General features: G+C 39.3%; 1 protein-coding gene across 2 annotated transcripts in view; it reads right to left on the bottom strand.

The window, feature by feature from the left end:
* The window catches only part of LOC136880933 (transmembrane protein 62), a 120,290-nt gene extending 104,206 nt beyond the window's left edge, over positions 1–16,084 (bottom strand). For both annotated transcript variants that reach the window (XM_067153463.2, XM_067153464.2), the window contains exons 1-3: positions 15,697–16,084; positions 15,453–15,564; positions 10,432–10,569 (exon numbers count right to left, since the gene is read on the bottom strand). In XM_067153463.2, coding sequence (XP_067009564.1) covers positions 10,432–10,569; positions 15,453–15,564; positions 15,697–15,954 — 508 coding nt within the window. In that variant the 5' untranslated portion in view covers positions 15,955–16,084. The remainder of the gene's footprint in view (positions 1–10,431; positions 10,570–15,452; positions 15,565–15,696) is intronic.
* Between the last annotated feature and the right edge of the window lie 2,548 nt (positions 16,085–18,632).

The following is an 18,632-nucleotide window of genomic DNA, read 5'->3' as shown; positions in this document are numbered from 1 at the left end:
GCATAGCTAAAGCTACGGATAAGGACAGTACACTTGCTACTGTACGTACTTACATCCGCAACGGTTGGCCTCATCAGAGCACACTTCCTGCCCAACTGGCACCTTATCATCGTATGCAGCATCGTCTCACGACTCGTGCCGGAGTTGTACTACTAGAAGCAGGCACCATCTTCCGAGTGGTTATTCCACTTAGCCTACAGAAACAAGTTCTCGAATTATTACACCAAAGCCATTGGGGTATCTCCAGAACAAAGCAACTCGCCCGTCAACACTGCTACTGGCCCGGTATTGATGCCGCCATCGAAAAGCTAATACGTCATTGTGAGCAATGTCAAACGAATCAGAACGCCCCGTCTTCTGATCTTGCTTCATGGCCTCCTGCTACTACTCCATGGGAACGAGTTCACATCGATTTCGCAGGTCCTTTCCTCAATTCCATGTGGTTAATAGTCATCGATTCACTGTCAAACTTTCCATATGTCGTGGATATGCATTCGACTACTACAACCGAAGCTACCATTCGTGCTCTCCAGAAAATCTTTACTACAGAAGGTTTACCGCAAGTACTCATTTCGGACAACGGACCTCAATTTACAGCTACTGCTTTTCAGAACTTTTGCACACATAATGGCATTCGTCATATCCTAGCACCACCTTTTCACCCTCAATCTAATGGTGAAGCTGAACGCTTCGTACAAACATTTAAAAGAAGTATGAAGAAAGCTGTCTCTTCAGGATTAACCAAAGACCAAGCCTTGCTCCAACTCTTAAACACCTACAGAACTCTCCCCGGCGCTGATAATATCACTCCTGCACAGAAGCTCCATGGACGACCTCACAGAACTTTACTTTCTCTGTTACAGCCTCTTCCGGCCCAGCATAAGACCTCACCAACGAAGTTCTCCCTCAACGACAAGGTCTACACCAGGACATTCAAATCCAACCCACTCTGGATACCTGGAGTCATCTGCAGATCTTTGGGTCATCGTCTCTACGAGATACAGACTACGGAGAAACGTATCTGCCGCCATCAAGATCAGATACGTCTGCGCTACCGCCCCTGTCCAGCTATTGATGCTATTGCTAAACCAGATAAATCTATTGCTGAACGAGCCTTAGATCATTTAATAACAATGGGTTCCTTTCAGGACGAGACAGCGCCACTCCGCCCAGTTCCAGCTCCGGACAATACAACAGAGATATCAGCAGCTCCGCACCAGCATCGCAGTCGCCGCCAGCGCCGCCGCCGTTTCACGCCGTACCGGCGCATTTAGGAGGGGAGGGTGTCGTATGTCCGGCGCTCCCGTCTCGCTCCGCCTGCCAGCTGCACGCGCGCCTGTGTATCATTCTGCTAGCTTCGACGCGCAGCCCTCAGTGCGCGTGCCTGACCATCGAGTGTACTATAAATAGGAGCTCCCGGCCTGCTCACTTGCCCACTCGCCCCGGTGTCCAGCTCCAGAATACACCCTACGTCGAGCACGGAGGCTACTCCTCTTGAAAATGTGCTTCGACCAGGTGGACTGAATTTCTGGCAGTACGAGGTTTCACCTCTGGTCACCGTTCCCTTACCTGTTTCCGCTGCCTATGTTCCGTAATTCTTTTACAAGCCATTTTCATTACCTAATTTATGCAAGCTCCCTTAGTTTCGCTAGGTGGAATTTCTTCAATCAATTGAACTTGCTTTTTAGGAATTCAGGCACTTCAACAAACAAGGACTCTCATGAACATTTATGTTAGTGTGCCAGATAGTTCTCGACTATCAACGTGTCAATTCACAAAGACTATCTTTTCAAGATAGAAGTGTATATAAAGACTGCAAACCTGTACATATTGTATAAAGACAGACTTTTCTCAAGATTCAATATTCCTTTTTGCTTCAAAATAAATTTCAGTTATTTGTGTAAATATCATAAAGTGAAGCAATAAAAGTTGTGTTTTGTAAACTTCAACCTTGGTTACAACAATAGTAATAAAAGAAATAATTATAGAATGTACAACATGACAATATAAATGAACATGATAATAATTTTAAAACTAACACTAGTAATAATAAAAGAAGGAAACACAGTAAAACCCTATAACTAGCAAATATATTTCTAATTTTTATGAAAATAAGCTCATTCATGCACTCATTCACACTACACAAATCGAACAAGTCAGCTAGAGGTATTCAGCAAGTGATTTAAGCAATCCATCTTAAATCTCCTATGGGAACGTAAATCCCTAATGGTGCAGGGAGGGTATTGCACAGCCTAGCGGCAGCGACTACAAAGAAGCGGTTGTAAGTCCTGGAGTGATTGAGAGATATTGTTAAACAGGAGCCAGATCGTGTATCGTGGTTATGATAGGAAAAGAGGTAATTAAAGTTTGATGAGAGATAATTTGGTACACCTGAGTTTAGAACTCCATGCAGAAGAGACAACATGTGTAGACTGCGACGCTCATGAACACGAAGCCATGACAACTCCCTATAATAAGGTTAAATGTGAAAATCATATCGCAGCTTAAATGTAATGTACAGATAAGAAAGGATTTCCACCCTATCAATACTGTTTATTGTAAGAATTAGCTTACAGTACCAGTTTGGATCCTAATTGGTCATCATCAGCTGAACATAAATACCTTTGCATATGTATTATACAATAATTGCCATTACGCTGACTAAAGGAGGATGCCGTAAGGAAACACCGTATCTGATTGTGTCCAAATTGGGCATGTTGAGTTATGTGTTATGATTTGACTTTCAGGTACATGGGTATAAAGCTATCTTCTTCAGGACTAGAAATTTGACTGTAAAATCTATCTTATGCTTAAATATAAGTTATATACACAAATACAACAAACACATTAAAATACAGAGAACATATTAAAATACATTAAAATAATGAGTATAAAACTTTTCATAGACTTGATAGTGCGTGTCTAGAGTATATCTTCATTCCTGTCTTTAGAGTCCATAGTTGTGCGGTACATAATCTAGTACTTGCGATCGTCGGTAATGACCAGCTATATTGGACGCACCGGTAGAAGCTTTACAATCCGATATAATGAACACATAAACGCTGTGAAATATAGCCATTTTTCTGCAATAGGCCAGCACATCGACGACTATAAACACAGTTTCACGAACATCGCAAATGACATGAAAATATTAAATATGAATCCCAGGGGCCCCTTGCTCAATATAACAGAAGAGTTTTATATATCTTTAGATCAGTACGCCAATCCCAATTACAATATAAATAAAATCACAGAAAAAACTAATATTATTTTCAATAAAGCCATCCCCACCCTAAAAAATGACTACCTCAAAATAATCAATAAACAGAACATAGCACATACCATAGAACCGTCGAACGACACGTCCAGCTCTACCCTTACCCCCACAACAGCAACTCTCCCTACCCCTCCGTTCACTCCCCTTGCAGCAGCGGTCACAAGCCCAAGACGTACGCAAAGCAGTACATGACAAGCTCTCAGATCGTTTGCAACCCAACCATGACAACAACAGTAGGTACACACTCACATCAGCACACACATACAGGCATTCTTTCAGCTTATAACTATCTACTTACACTTTAGTTATCTTTCACAGACAACTATAAGACCAGCACACATACGTAGACGAGGAAGGAGCCACCACAATAGCCTAACATGAAGAAAAATACACGAATGACCAAGACCATCTGCTTCCAAACTCAAGGAATAAGACTCCACTCACAGCTGCACATATTTACGTCTGTCTATATAATCAGATTTTGTTAACAACAAAAGCAGTTTATCATACATACATGTGAAGACATCATTTAAGTAAACGATAAGACTTCTTAAGAGACCTACAATATTACTGATGATCGCAAGCACCAGATTATGTACCGTACAACTATGGACTCTAAATTTAGACGGGAACGAAGATTATACTCTAGACATGCACTATCAAGTCCACGAAAAGTTTTATACTCATTATTTTAATGTATTTTAATATGTTCTGTGTATTTTAATGTGTTTATTGTATTTGTGTATATAACTTAGATTTAAGCATAGGATAGATTTTACAGTCAAATTTCTAGTCCTGAAGAAGATAGCTTTATACCCATGTACCTGAAAGTCAAATCATAACACATAACTAACTCATACTCAACATGCCCAATTTGGACACAATCAGATATGGTGTTTCCTTACAGCATCCTCCTTATTTATGTTCAGCTGATGATGACCAATTAGGTTCGAAACCAGCACTGTAAGCCAATTCTTACAATAAACAGTATTGATAGGGTGGAAATCCTTCCTTATCTGTACATGTGTAATTTATCAATACAGAAATGAAACTCATAAATCAAGAAGCTTAAATATAAATTGAATACAGGTGTTTTAAACTCCGTTCGAGCATCTTGTTACTGTCTTGAGTTATGTCCGTAAGTACAGTGTTGCAGTAGTCTAGAACTGGTAAGATTAGGGATTTTACCAATTGTATTTTAAGATGTTTTGGAAATATGGTAGAGTAGCGTTTAAGAGGAAAAAGAGATTTCTGCACTTTACGGCATGTATTTGTCACTTGTTCAGTTCAATTTAGTGTCTAAGTCATTATAACACCTAAGTTTCTTACTGACGTACAATAGGGCACGACAGAATTATTTAAAATAATTGGGGGTACATGTCTACTTTTTAACAAGTTAAGGTTTCTTTTGGTACCAAATATAGGCCTAAAGTCTGAGTTTTGTTAGGATTTATTAACAAGCTGTTATTTTAGGCATAGTCATTCAGTCGTCGTAAGTCAAAATTTACTGTCAATGGCTACATCTATGTCTTGTGGATATGAGAAGAGATGCCAACTTTCAAGAAAGGCAATTTGTAATGAAGCCGTTCGGGCACCGGGGGGGGTGGAGGAGGGGTGTGACGGCGTGGCGGCCGTAGAATTCTTTTTCGAGATCTTACTAACGTACATATCATTTAAAAATTAATGAACAACATACAATTCAACCAGATATTCAAAGACTGGCATATAAAGAGTGTATAATTCTTACCCGCTAAAGTAACAGGTGATCTGCAGTACATATCTGAGGTAGGTTGAAGGATCATTTCTTTTGTAGAGTACTGTAGTTGCTGCCCTTAGCAGCTTGTAGTTGCTGTTTGGTAAACGTACACTGGTGACATGCTATTCCATTTGATATCGTGTGCTTCCTCTGCACTAACAGAGCACTTAACAGTTCGGTGTTCAGGTTATGTAGCGCATACCTATCTACGAAATGCGCTAACGGTGTGGAAAGAGAACTGGTCGCGCTCGGAACGGCATGCTGAGTTTGTGGGATTAGCCGGTAATGGAACTGGTTTGACTTTAGGCTGAGAAAAGTAATAATTGAACGTACCTAGAGATATGGTGGAAATGTGCTCTACGGCTTTGCCTATGCCTAAAGATCGTAGCTTCTTCCATGTTCGGTTTAAATTATTATTTCCCGCTAACTGTTGAAAGTAGTGGCATTTGCTGTTTCTAATTAGCTGTTTAACTTTGTTTCTCAGTTTCCTGTATTGCTCAAAGTCATCTTTGTCACGCGTTCGTCTGAATTGTCTGTACCAACGGTCACAGCTGGCCATAGCAGATCTTATCTCAGTTGTCAGCCAAGGAAAGGGGGGGGGGGGTAAATCTTACCTGCCTCTCCGGAGCATGTTTTGGCTGTTAACTTTCGAGTCAATGTCATGAAGATTACGTATATCATGTAAATTCATATGTTTTATGTCTCTTAAAATAACGTAGCATGCTTTATACTTCGGTCCACGGATAGAGTAACATAAGTACTTAATGACTTTCTGGAGTTGATATGCAATTATAAGGTCAATTAATGTGCGAGTCGAGTGGTCAGGGTAGTAGACGTGGTTCGTAGCGTTAAGTGGTAGGATTTCCATGTTCAGAGCATAGAATATATGACAAAACTTATCCGATTCACTGGTTTGTTTTTAACAAGTCAGTCTTAAAGTCGCCCATGACTATGACATCTTCGTAGACCGAGATAAGATCTGTTAAAGCTGCTTCAAAGTCCTCCATTTGTCTAATATTAGGTGGCTTATATACAATTCCTATTAATATTTTCTTATTGCAGTCGAGTTCAACAAACTCAGGTCACAGGGGAAGGCTTGGGTCTAAGGTCCAGATAATCTTGCATTTTAAATCATTCTTGTAGTAAAAGGTTTCTACACCACCACATCTGTCAGTGCGGTCATGTTGTAAGAGCGAGTATCCGTCGAGATTTACAGCACAAGATGGCAAATCTCCATGTAACCAGCTTTCTGATATGCCAATACAATTCACATTATTATTTTCGAAAATAGTTTGTAGTTCTTTCAGGTGAGCTGCAATGGATAGTGAATTTAGGTGGCAACAGGAGAGAGCTCTTGGGTGATTCATCAGTTGTCGCCTCAGAATGGATCCCGTTGCCTCAGGGTATGGGAGGGGTGAGGGTTGAGTTAGGAGGAGAGGCGAGGAATGTGGGTCGTTGACATAAGGGACAGATACGTCTACAACATAACACAGCACACAAAGCAGAAAACAAAGAAGAATACATGCTTTTTACCTCCATATCTCCTCTGATATCGCGCCGACTTTTCATGCACTCAATCACATTCACACTCAATAATAATACACTATAATACAAACTTAAACTAATCCACATTGTCGTTACTTCACTACACTCTTTCACCCACTAGCTGCTTGAATAATATTGTTAAGGTCAGCTCATGTGGTCACTTGTAATTTTTTCCCATCAAAGCTTAGAATGATGATTCGTCCATCCTTAGTCCATACAGATTTCTGACTGAAGTGGTCACGCGCGGCGTTTAGTATGTCCTTTCTTGTTGCTGTTAGCGATTCTGTTATCAGCATACCTGATCCCTTCAGTGATTTCTTTGCACACCAGATACGGTCATGTTTGTGATATCGCGTGAACTTTATAATGATGGGCCTTTTCCCTCGTGTCACCACCTCAGCTGTTCTCCTTGGTTTCCCAATCCTGTGACAGCGATCTAAATTGTCCAATGTCAAGTCTATCCCTAGGTGGGATTTCACAACACCGAACACCTTATCCTAGACGTCCTCGTTCGGAGCTTCTGCCACCCCGTGGAGTAATAGGCAGTTTCTTGTGCTGTACTGCTCTGTTTCGTCGATTAGGTCGTCCTGTTTGTAGATCTGGTTATGCATTTCAGTAAGTTCGGACTTCACCTCCTTGAGCTCCTTGGTGACAGCTGCTCTGAAAGACTGGAACTCAAGGGCAAGTGCATCTAGGGAAACATCGCCAGGGTTGGTAGCACTGCTGTTGGCAAGCGAGCTTGGTTGTCATTTAGCCTTTCTTCGAATGAAGAAATCCGCTTGTTCAAAGACTTTAGAGACATTGTGAATGAATGTATCTAAACAATGAGTGTTATTTAGTAATGTAACTTGATCTGGTACACATAAATTGTAGTTTAACTTGCTGATTAGCTAGGTGATTTACGGAGCTCTCTCACACGCACTTCCTCACTGCCGCCATCACGGTGTTTGTTTAAGTAGATGATCAAAGAGGGCAGGGGGTGATAGGTGAACTGAGGAGGAGAACTGTGGGGAGGGGGGTGGGGTGGAAGGGGGAGAAATGTTATTAGCAATGAATTTTGGAAATAAGTAAGTAAATACAGTCAGATAGGGGAGGGAATAGTAAAATATTTGACAGGATTTTTAATGGGGGTAAAGTACCAAAAGAATGGGAATATGGAATAATCTGCCCAATGTATAAAAAGAAAGGGAATAAAACCCTCCCAAATAATTACCAAGGGATAACTCTCTTAGACTCACTGAGCAAGATCTAACAGGAGTCTTGGCAAATAGGTTAAGAATGCTATATTATACATATCCCAAGGACGATTCAGGAAAGAGAGGCAAACGGTAGATAACATCATGACTGTGAAGATGATAATAGATAAATACATGGGTAGATAAAGAGGTAGTATATTTCTAGCAGCTATTGACTTCGAAAAAGCTTTTGACATGGTGAGTAGAAGAGCGTTAACAGAAAAATTAGGGAGGTTGGAAGTTTCTAGAAAGATGATTCGAGCAAATGAGGCATTATACCAGAACGTATATTGCAGTGTCAAATTAGAGGATTTTTTTCTTTTTTTTTTTTTTGTTATTTGTTTTTGTCACACTGACACATATAGGTCTTATGGTGATGATGGGACAGGAAAGGCCTAGAAATGGGAAGGAAGTAGCCGTGGCCTTGAAAATTTAATTAGCAGGCCGATAGAGTGCAAGGTTGGTCTAAAACAAGGATGCAAATTATTGCCAATATTATTTGTATTATTTATAAATGATAAACTGGATGGGCACGGAGGAGCAAATTGGGCTGTACCGGCAGTGCACAATTTAGAGATTCCAGGTGTGATATAGGACGAAACATGGAATGAAATGGATGATACAGGGGGAGAGAATTGAGGGAGTTGTGAGGTTAGAATATCTAGGAGTGTTGCTAAATAGCAGAGCAGCATGGGATGATCACATTAAGAGGGGTAAATTGAAAGGGGTTGCAGCTCTCGCAGTGGCTAAATACCCAGGGATAAAGTATCTATAAGATACTGAGATTAGTGTTAAAGACATTAGTACTAAGTAGAACTCTATATGGGGTAGAATTATGGGGACTGGAAGAAAAAAAGGGACATTTTGAACCAAATCATACACAAATTTAGTAAGATAGTTATGAGACTACCGCAATGTATAGCTAATGTGGGGGCGTTAATAATATGTGGGGAGCATTTAGAGGTGGAATGCGTTAAAAGAGTAGTGAATTATTGGATGCGACTCAAGCAAGGAGGGGAGGTGGCGTGTTACAGGAAGCTTTCAAACAAGAATTGAAAGGTATGCATGATGATAGTTGGTTGGAAAAAATTAAAATCTATGTCGAGAATCTGGGTATGGGCTATATTTGGCGAGAGATATGGAAGGGAAAAGATAGTAGAAGCCAGAGGGCTATGATAGCGAGAATCAAGGATATACAAATGCAAAAATGGTTAGAAGAATGTAGGGATAGACCTTCGTTCAGTTTATTCTATAAGGTACTCCAAGTCTCTAAGTTAAACATAAGATTTGGGGATAGAAGGAGGAAAGGAAGTCTATTTTGGTGGCTTATGGGTTTGTACAGAAACAAAGGATGGACTAGGAGCAAAAAGAGCTCACAGTGTATCCTACGTGGGAAAAAGACTGATGACATGCATTTATTAGGCTTTTGTAAAGAAACGGAGAAGTTGAGGGCATTGTTTCTAAGCTCGAAACAACAGTTGTGCTAGCAAAATGATGGACAAAAATTATTTGTGTGGAGAGCGAATCAGTGGAACAGTGAAGGAAACTTGAATAAGTTTTTATGTGCAGTCAAAAAACTATGTTTAAGAAAAGTGAAAGGTATATTAATATAGATGGTCAGGGATAGCAAGAAGTAATTACGTAGTCGCATAGGTGGTCTGGAATGTAAACAGAAAAGAGGCCAGCATATGTAGGACAGTAGTTGATTTGCACTCAGCGATTTGCAATGTTTTGATAACGTCAATGTGGAGTGGTAAGCTGTTACCAGACAAACTGACGAGGTCAGATGAACGTGTAGAAGTAGGTCAACACAAGGTTGCTTCTTCTTTTCCTCTCCTTGTTACGTAACCTAATCGGGATTCGTAACAATTCTTATTCTTTTGTTAATTACCAGGCTCCATCCAGCAGTTATCACTACTGGAGGGAGCTATTATCCCTATTATTTCAATCTCATGTTATCATCATCGTGAGTATCCTCACGATTCCCTGGCAAACGCCAAATATCTGGCAATCACCCGGCCCCAACGCGCGCAGTTATCACTGCGTGGAGGGCCCACTATCCGTATTACAGTTTGTTTAGTACTTATAACTTTATATTAGATTTGATTTATTCATTACTCACATCACAGGGTCTAAATTGGAGGAGAAATCTATATAGACTCTTTGGAAATAAATAAATACTAGATGGGACGGTAATCCAGTTCAGCACGTGTGAATATAGAAATCTCCCTAGACCTATCAAACCTAATACCGTCAGGGTTAGAAGAGAACAACAGGTGACCGAGGATGATCACATAAGAAAGAAGTAAGTGAAAGCAATTCTTGCCTCAGTTAGGAGCCCCGTGATTGACAATCCCCATTCCCAAGTTAGTAATTCTGGTGGTCAGCCCCTCGTAATTGCCTCTTATGACAGGTACGGGATATTGCAATGTACACTCTACTGCAATCCAAGGAGGGTCCTTAAGTTGAGAGACTGTGGATTCATTCTATCGCTTCCACCCACTGGTTGGCTACACAGGAGTGAGAAAGAAATATGATCTCCACTAAGAAGAAAATTTTTCATTTCTATGGATAGGTTTTCCTATGAGATAAACTAAAAGATTAACAGGTTTACTTACCATGGTTGCCTCTGATGTCCAGCCATACTGTCTTCTCGGCAATGTTGCATTCATCTAAAATATCTTTATAATATTTCCACTCTTCCAGGTACTGCCTTGATCCCATATTATCTTCTGATTTTGCATCTGTTAAATCTCCTGAAAATTCATGTTAAGAGTTTAGAGTCTATAAAACAGAAAGTCAGAATATGAGAATAATGCTAAACTAACAATAAATCTAGACCAAAATCATACATTTTGTATTTCATAAACAGATGAAACCCAGTAAGGTACTTGCATAGCACTCATAAAGAAAAAGTAGTATGACTGTTTAAAAAATATATTATCATAAGAGTATAATACTGATACATGCAGAAAAGATCTGATCACTGACAAAAAAGATAGGAGAATAAAATTCAGGCCAGTGAAATGAAATTTTCAAGAAGCAGACATGAAAGTATGGAGTAAGAGATGGATGTGAGGTGGGAAATGGGAGTGGGAATGCTTTCAAACAGAATGGAGAAAAATAAACTGAGATGGTTTGAACATGCTAAGAGGATGGAAGAGGGAAGGATACTAGAAGATGATGGAGGCCAAGATTAAAAGGATGAAAAGACGTTGACCAAGAGTGAGGTGGTTGGACACAACCACAAACAGAATAATAAGGAACCTGTATTGGAACACAAAATGAGGAGCAGCAACGGTGGTTGGATAGAGAAAGATGAAAAGGTACCTACCATTAAAATTCCGTCCCAGCAGGAGCTGGAAAAGGAAAACTGATGATGATGATTGCGATACAACAGTAAGTGAAACTGGATCTAGGTGTAGTAAAGTTGATGTATTGAGCTTCCAGTTGCAATGAACGATATTCTGTAAGAAGTGATTTTCCAGATGATAATACCCTTACATCACTCTGTTTTCGAGCTCGACTTTGCAGTGCAGGAATCAACGTTTTGTATATTCAGAATATCTTATTCATAATGAAGGTAGTAAAAATTATTGCTGATAATAACAGGTGGGAACAATGGTAGGAGAAAAGCAGAGAGAGATCAAAATGAAAAAAAGAATTTCAGGGTTACAGTTATCGTAGACAAAGCTTAAAATAAGAAAAACCAGCTTGTAGTTTTATGCAACTGTTGATATAGTGATCGAGACACAGGACCTCTGGTTTTATGTAGAATTCAAACCACAGAGAAGTGACTTTTTATTTCAAATTTCCCACATGCATTGGCTGCAATTTGAACCCAGCTGCCTTGGTGAGAAACCACTGACTATGCCACTCAGCTATCACACCACTTTGTTTTCTTGTTCTTTATTTTTCTTTATTCCTTGCAAGTGGTTTACTTATAATTATTATCAAATGATAAAGCCATTATCCAACAGTGCTGATGGTTTGATATTACTATAATGTTTTTAAAAACAACAGTCTATGTCAGCACACAACATTCAATATTCCAAGTTGACTTTCATAATTTAAATTCCAACATCAGTGATTGAATTACATTTAAAACGTAAAAAACATTTTAAAAATCCACACAGGTGCTGCTTTTTTTTTTTTTTTTTTTTACAATTGGCTTAACGTTGCACGAACACAGGTAGGTCTTATGGCGATGATGGGATACAAAAAATCTAGGAGTGGAAGGAAGTGGCTGTGGCTTTAGTTAAGGTACAGCCCCAGCATTTGCCTGGTGTGAAAATGGGAAACCACGGAAAACTATCTTCAGGACTGCCGACAGTGGGGCTCGAACCCACTATCTCCCGGATGCAAGCTTACAGCTGTGCGCCCCTAACCGTACGGCCAACTTGCCCGGTGGTGTGTCATTAAATGTTAAAATGTTGGCCAGGTCGACTGCAATGGTTAAATGTTGCACTTGCACATTACTAACATATGCTATACCCTGGTTCAGTCATTTTCAATTGAGATAGCTGTACTCCTGAGATTAAGAGAAGAACAGCTACTGCCAAAACTGTATTGACAAATTTTTTCATTTATGGCAGCAGGATTTCTCTATCTACTATCTGTGCACTTTTTAGTGATAGATTTACACCCTAGTGCTGAAGTGGTCGACTTCGGTTATCTTCCAGATTCGTATTGGCAACCTTTGAAACACAAACTAAGAATCGCTTATCATCGCTGTGCGACATCTGGCGTACACTTTAAGTACTCGTACTGTTGTTGTTTACACAGCAAAGCCAAACTATAGAATTCATGCTAGGAACACGTTTCGCAACGGGAAATGTTATATAGTATTATATATTGTGTGTGTGACACAGTTGTTTGCTTAAAATAATAAAGGTTTATAAAATTCATATTGATCGATCATATTATCGATCCAATTCAGATTTCATTTCCATTCAGTTGGCAGTATTAACGGAACCCTTCTTACTTCTCCAACGAGTACAAAAATCTATCACTAAAAAGTGCGCATACTATAGTTACCACTGAAACTGAGAGATGGTTTATTGTCAAGCAACTTATTTTCAGTTTTTCTCTATGGAGCCAAGATGTGGACTCTTCGTGTTACAGATCTGAAGAAAATGTATTCTTTTGAAATGTGGTGCTGGCAAAGAATGTTATGCATACCTTGGACCCCACTTCGCCCCAATGATTCCATTACAAACCAGCTGAACCCCAGAATCAGGTTATCAATCAATATGTACACAAAGAGTTTTATAATTCTTTGGGCACACTATGTGACATGGGAATGACAGCACAGAAAAATTTATTGTTCTTGGAAATGTTCCTAGCAAGAGAGATCATGGATGAGTTCCCAGTCGATGGTCAAACATTATCAAGAATGTACCTACACTGAACCTCTTTGGTGCAGCACGTCTGGCCAAGGACCGCACGAGATGGAGACAATTGAGCAATCTCCTCAGAGATCACGATCCTCAGAATTGAGGGAGCGATAAGAGAGAGTGAGAGCACACATCAAAGGTTTTTGGAGAAACAAGGATGGAAAATGGTTAGCACTGAAACAGTGGGGTTCAAACCTATCATTTCCCGAATTCAAGCTGACAACTATGTGACCCAAACTGGGCAGCCAACTTGATCAGACCATTTCCTTTTCTTACTTGTAGGCCAAGGGTTCAAGACTGGATTCCCTTTTCCATGCCATGCGATTTTTCAGTTGAAAATTCCAACCCCGGGTTAACCGCAATTCAAACTTTTGCCATCTAAGCATAAAGCCAGCAGCTATGCCACTACGCTAGTCACACCTAGGGTGAAAATAATTACAAATATTGGTTGTTAATCATACTACAGCATCATGATAATGGTATGGAACACATGTGGTGACTGTATCAGGATAGATATTAGCATGTTTCTATTTGTGTATATTCTACTGAATTACCATCTGCAAAGATACTATGGTTATTATTGTTATTGAAAGTTAGAAACTTCATTTTGTTCCGTACTGAATTGGGATTACAGTAAAATGAAAATGTTAAAGGTCCACCTTTTCAATACCATGAATGTTTATTGATGTGAATATATATCACATAACATTTAAAGAAGATTGGTACTAGTTTCGACACTCACTGCGCGTCATCATCAGCCAACAAATCAATTGAGCAAGATACAACTTATCAAATAGCAATATATAACACATGATAGCACCTACAAGATAAATGTTAAACTATGACTAGTTAAAATATAAAACACATGACAGCAAATTCAAGGATTAATGTTAAAAGTTAAATTGTAAAAGGTTAAAACAATGAAAGCAAAACAGAGAAGGTAACACAATCGTTAGGATATGAAACACGAGAAAATAGTCCAGCTTGACGTTTGTAAAACATAAGGTGTATCTATATACAACACTTAAATGCACCTACTAAGGAAAATCTTAAATGTAACATTAAAATGATGAGGGTATGGTGCGTATGACCATCTAAAACACATGACAGCACCTATAAAGTCACTGTTAGATTATAACCAGTTGAAATGATGAGGTGTGTCTGACCATAAAATATAACATTTTTGAAAAGGTATCCCAGTTGTCGAGTCTTGTTTGACAGTCTGCATTATGTAGAGATTTATAGCCCTACCTTGACTGTGGCATTATACAAAAAAATGTTCTGAAATATAATGTAGATATAAATGAACTCATTAACGTAACCTGCTCAATGTAGCTCATAGAGATCTGTTAGAACCAAATTCAGTAACATTCGCACATCGTACATGCGAATGGTCTACAAGTGGTGAGCATAAATTGCTTTCATCAGGCCTAAGTTCCTTTAAGATAAGCAGACTATACTACCGGGGCAACTCCTGCAGAGTACATGAACAATAACCTGTTGATACTTGCCAAGTAAAATATTACCTGATAATGCTGATGAAATGCTGATAGCAAACAGCAAGTAAAAATAATATTAGAAATCTTAACATGTATTTAAGCAGCAATGTGTGCCGTATTTTCACAAGTGTGATATAATATGCTAACCTCATAATTTAGGGTTAGTATGCCTGCCTCTTGCCTGGAGGCCCCAGTTTCGATTCCCAGCCAAATCAGGGATTTTTATCTGGAACTAATTGGAAGTCCACTAAGCCTTTGTCATTACAATTGAGGCACTATCTGACAGGAGACAGTAGCCCTGCTCTACAAACCCAAGATAGAAGCTGAGAGGATTCATAGGATTCATCATGCCAACCAAACGACACCCTGTAATCAGCATGCCTTCAGGCTGAGCTGCGGTCGCACGGTAGACCAAAGTCCTTCAGGGCCCTTGCGCAATGAGATTTGGGGTATGGTGAGGTAATGCTATTCAGAAAATCCAAAGAGCACTTAAACCAACTTTAAGCATTTGGTTTTAGAACCCAAAAGAAAGTGTTTTAATTTTTTAAATACCAGAACCAGATCCTTCAGCAGTTAAACTATACAGCCATGAATACGCAAAGACAAACTGTTTAACTCTTGAGCAATACTACTGTGATAAAAGCATACTGAATCCCTAATTACCAATACTTCAATGCCTTCTGAACACACAAAGCAAGCAGTTTAAGAAACACTGATATAAAAAGACTATCATAGGTAGTTTACCAGATGCTAGAACCACTGATGGTTTGATGGCATTTATTGTCAGGTCGCAGAACTCCTTCAGCTCAGTTATTCGAGAGAGGTCATGAAATATACTGACGTGAATATCCGATATCTAGAAAGATAAATATGAACAGGTTAGTATAATTATCAATAACTATCTACGACATAAATTCTGCAAAATGAAAATGAGTGTCTAATGAACATTTTTTAAAAAAAGTGTAAATATGTAATGTCAATACGTTACCTGTAAAAACCACATCAAGTGTTCAGAAGAATTGCCTATAATAAACTCGTCAGTATCAGAGGCACCATTTCTGTCTTTCAAAGCTCTTGACAGAAAAATCTGTTGTTCTTCACTAGTGGTGTCAACATTCACCGAAATAATATTGGTTATGTTAGCAACAAATACAGAAAACATTAGAATAAAGATTACTGCAATGAAAGCTGTCTTGGAAAGAGGCATGTCCTTTCGCGATTTTACGTCACTATCAGCTGTGCACATGAACCCGTCTTGTCAACAAACAGCACACAGCTGTTCCAGGTGCAAACTCATGACACCAGTTATAATTAAATGATCATGACATTCATAACGCCCCAAATGAACTCATGATAAGTAAAGAAAAAGTAACAGGAACAAGCAATAGGTTAAGAAATGGCATTCTTTGAACGCTACACCGCATCCTCGATGTAGATATTAAACATCGATAACAAGTTTCTATTAAAGTGGAACCAAAAAACTACGTGAATAAACACACAAGTAAATTATTATCAAGCACAAGAAGCCTGTGGCAATAACATGGATACTTCGTTCAGACCTCTGGGTCTGGATGTGACGATTCTAGTTATTATGGTTGTACTCTCGCGAGAATAATATCGATGTTTGCATGGCTCCAACATGCAGGAGATGTCTGTCACCTTATTCAGGGCTCGGGCTCTTCTCCCATCTAATGGGCAATTTTAGTAAATGGACAAGTATGTATTGCCATTTTCAAAAACGATTTTGTGCCCATTTGTATAATAACCAACTACATTCGAAATGGAAAGAAATCGGTAACATAGCACTAGAGAGCTCCAATCTTGCTCCAAACACAGCAAACGAATGGAAGAGAGTTTCCTATCTTAATCCAGTTGAAATTTACCCACTCGGCACGTAAGTGCCAATGAGACCGTAACTTTTGTCTGATAGGAGAAACTAATAATAATAACAATATATGGATAAGAAGATGAGTGGCTTGCCGGAGCGACGGGAGGGGACAGTACGCCGGTCTTTATAGGTCTACATTTCACTTTGCGTGCGGCGCCGCAAGTCTATTAAGCGTTGGAATCCGTGAATCGTTATAAATATGTCTATAAAGAAAGACAAATTATTTATCGACTATGAAGGAAAATCAGTAGAGTGCTTAAATAAATGTCATTACGAGGGACAGCACCAAGTTTCATCACAAGACACTATATTTTAATGTATCTTGAATATGATAAAAAAAAACTCCTAATCTATATATATAAAATAAGAGTTTTGTCTGTACATTGCTCAGAATTTGAAAAGAATGGTATTTCTGTATCGGTCATGTCCATAGTAACAAGAAAATGCACTTTTTACTTTTCCGTAATTTCTGTCTGTCCGTCTGTGTTTCTGTCTGTCTGTCTGTCTGTCTGTATGTACACGCATCACGAGAAAACGGTTGAAGAGAATTTAATGAAAATTGGTATGTGAAGTCGGGGGATGAGCCTCTACAATCTAGGCTATAAATCATTTTACTCACGCTGAGTGAAATGGTAGTTTAGGGGAAGGCCTAATATTGAATTCTCAACTATTTATGTTATTAGTGGTCTAATGAAAATCGGTATGTGAAGTCGGGGGATGAGCCTCTACAATCTAGGCTATAAATCATTTTACTCACGCTGAGTGAAATGGTAGTTTAGGGGAAGGCCTAAAATGTAATTCTCAAATATTGTTGTTATTAGTAGTCCTATCTTGATGAAAATCGGTATGCGAAGTCAGGAAATAAGTCGCTATAGTCTAGGCTGTAAATTATTTTATTCACGCTGAGTGAAATGGTAGTTTAGGGGATGGCCTAAAATGTAATTCTCAAATATTTCTTATTAGAGGTGTAATCGATGAATGCTACATAACTAAGGTTATATAGTATTGCATTTCCTATTATTCATGTCTTATACAATGTTACCGTACTGGCTATGATCACAAAGATGTTCATGAATTTGGATTTTTGTTACTACTGTAAGTTCATATCAGCGCCGAGTAACGAGAAAATGGGTATACATAGTATTTAATTAAAATCGGTATGTAAAGTCGGAGAATAAGAAACTATAGTTTACGGTGTAATATATTTTATAAATCACAGAGTCGAAAGAAAACTAAATGTGTAGGCCTACAATATAGAAAGCTCATAACATTGATCAACAATAACATTACATTGACTATTGTTTGTCGTGATGTGCTTTGTGTCTTCTGTTGCCCCTCATCTCCGGTAGATAGGACTACTGCTGCGTACAGAGTAATTTTTATTTGATTTACGTCGCACCGACATAGATACGTTTTATGGCGACGATTGGATAGGAAAGGGCTAGGAGTGCCTTAGGCCTTAATTAAGGTACAGGCCCAGCATTTGACTGGTGTGAAAGTGGGAAACCACGGAATACCATCTTCAGCGCTGCCGACAATGGGGTTCGAATCCACTATCTCTCGGATGCAAGCTCACAGTGCGCACCGCTAACCACACGGTTAACTCGCCCAGTCGTACAGAGTGTAACAGCCTGCCTGAATATTGATGGGAAGTAGCCGAGGAGTTACATAACTTTCTTCTTTAGCATGCCATTCCCCTGGTTTATAAATTTTCTGGTTCAAATCCCACTATCGGCAGCCCTGAAGATGGTTTTCCGTGGTTTCCCATTTTCACACCAGGCAAATGCTGGGGCTGTACCTTAATTAAGGCCACGGCCGCTTCCTTCCAACTCCTAGGCCTTTCCTATCCCATCGTCGCCATAAGACCTATCTGTGTCGGTGCGACCTAAAGCCCCTAGCAAAAAAAAAAATTCTGATACTACTGGTACGTAACACACTGGATCATCATAGCATTCGGGCTATTCAATCCCTACTCTGAGGCACTGATTAGAATGTACAGTGTGCATATTTAGCGGAATAATGGCAGATGAGTGTTC

This window comes from Anabrus simplex, chromosome 9 (assembly GCF_040414725.1).
Source record: "Anabrus simplex isolate iqAnaSimp1 chromosome 9, ASM4041472v1, whole genome shotgun sequence".
In the NCBI taxonomy this organism is placed as follows: domain Eukaryota; kingdom Metazoa; phylum Arthropoda; class Insecta; order Orthoptera; family Tettigoniidae; genus Anabrus; species Anabrus simplex.
The sequence above is the reverse complement of the archived record's forward strand: the minus strand, read 5'-3'. Positions and strand labels throughout refer to the sequence as shown.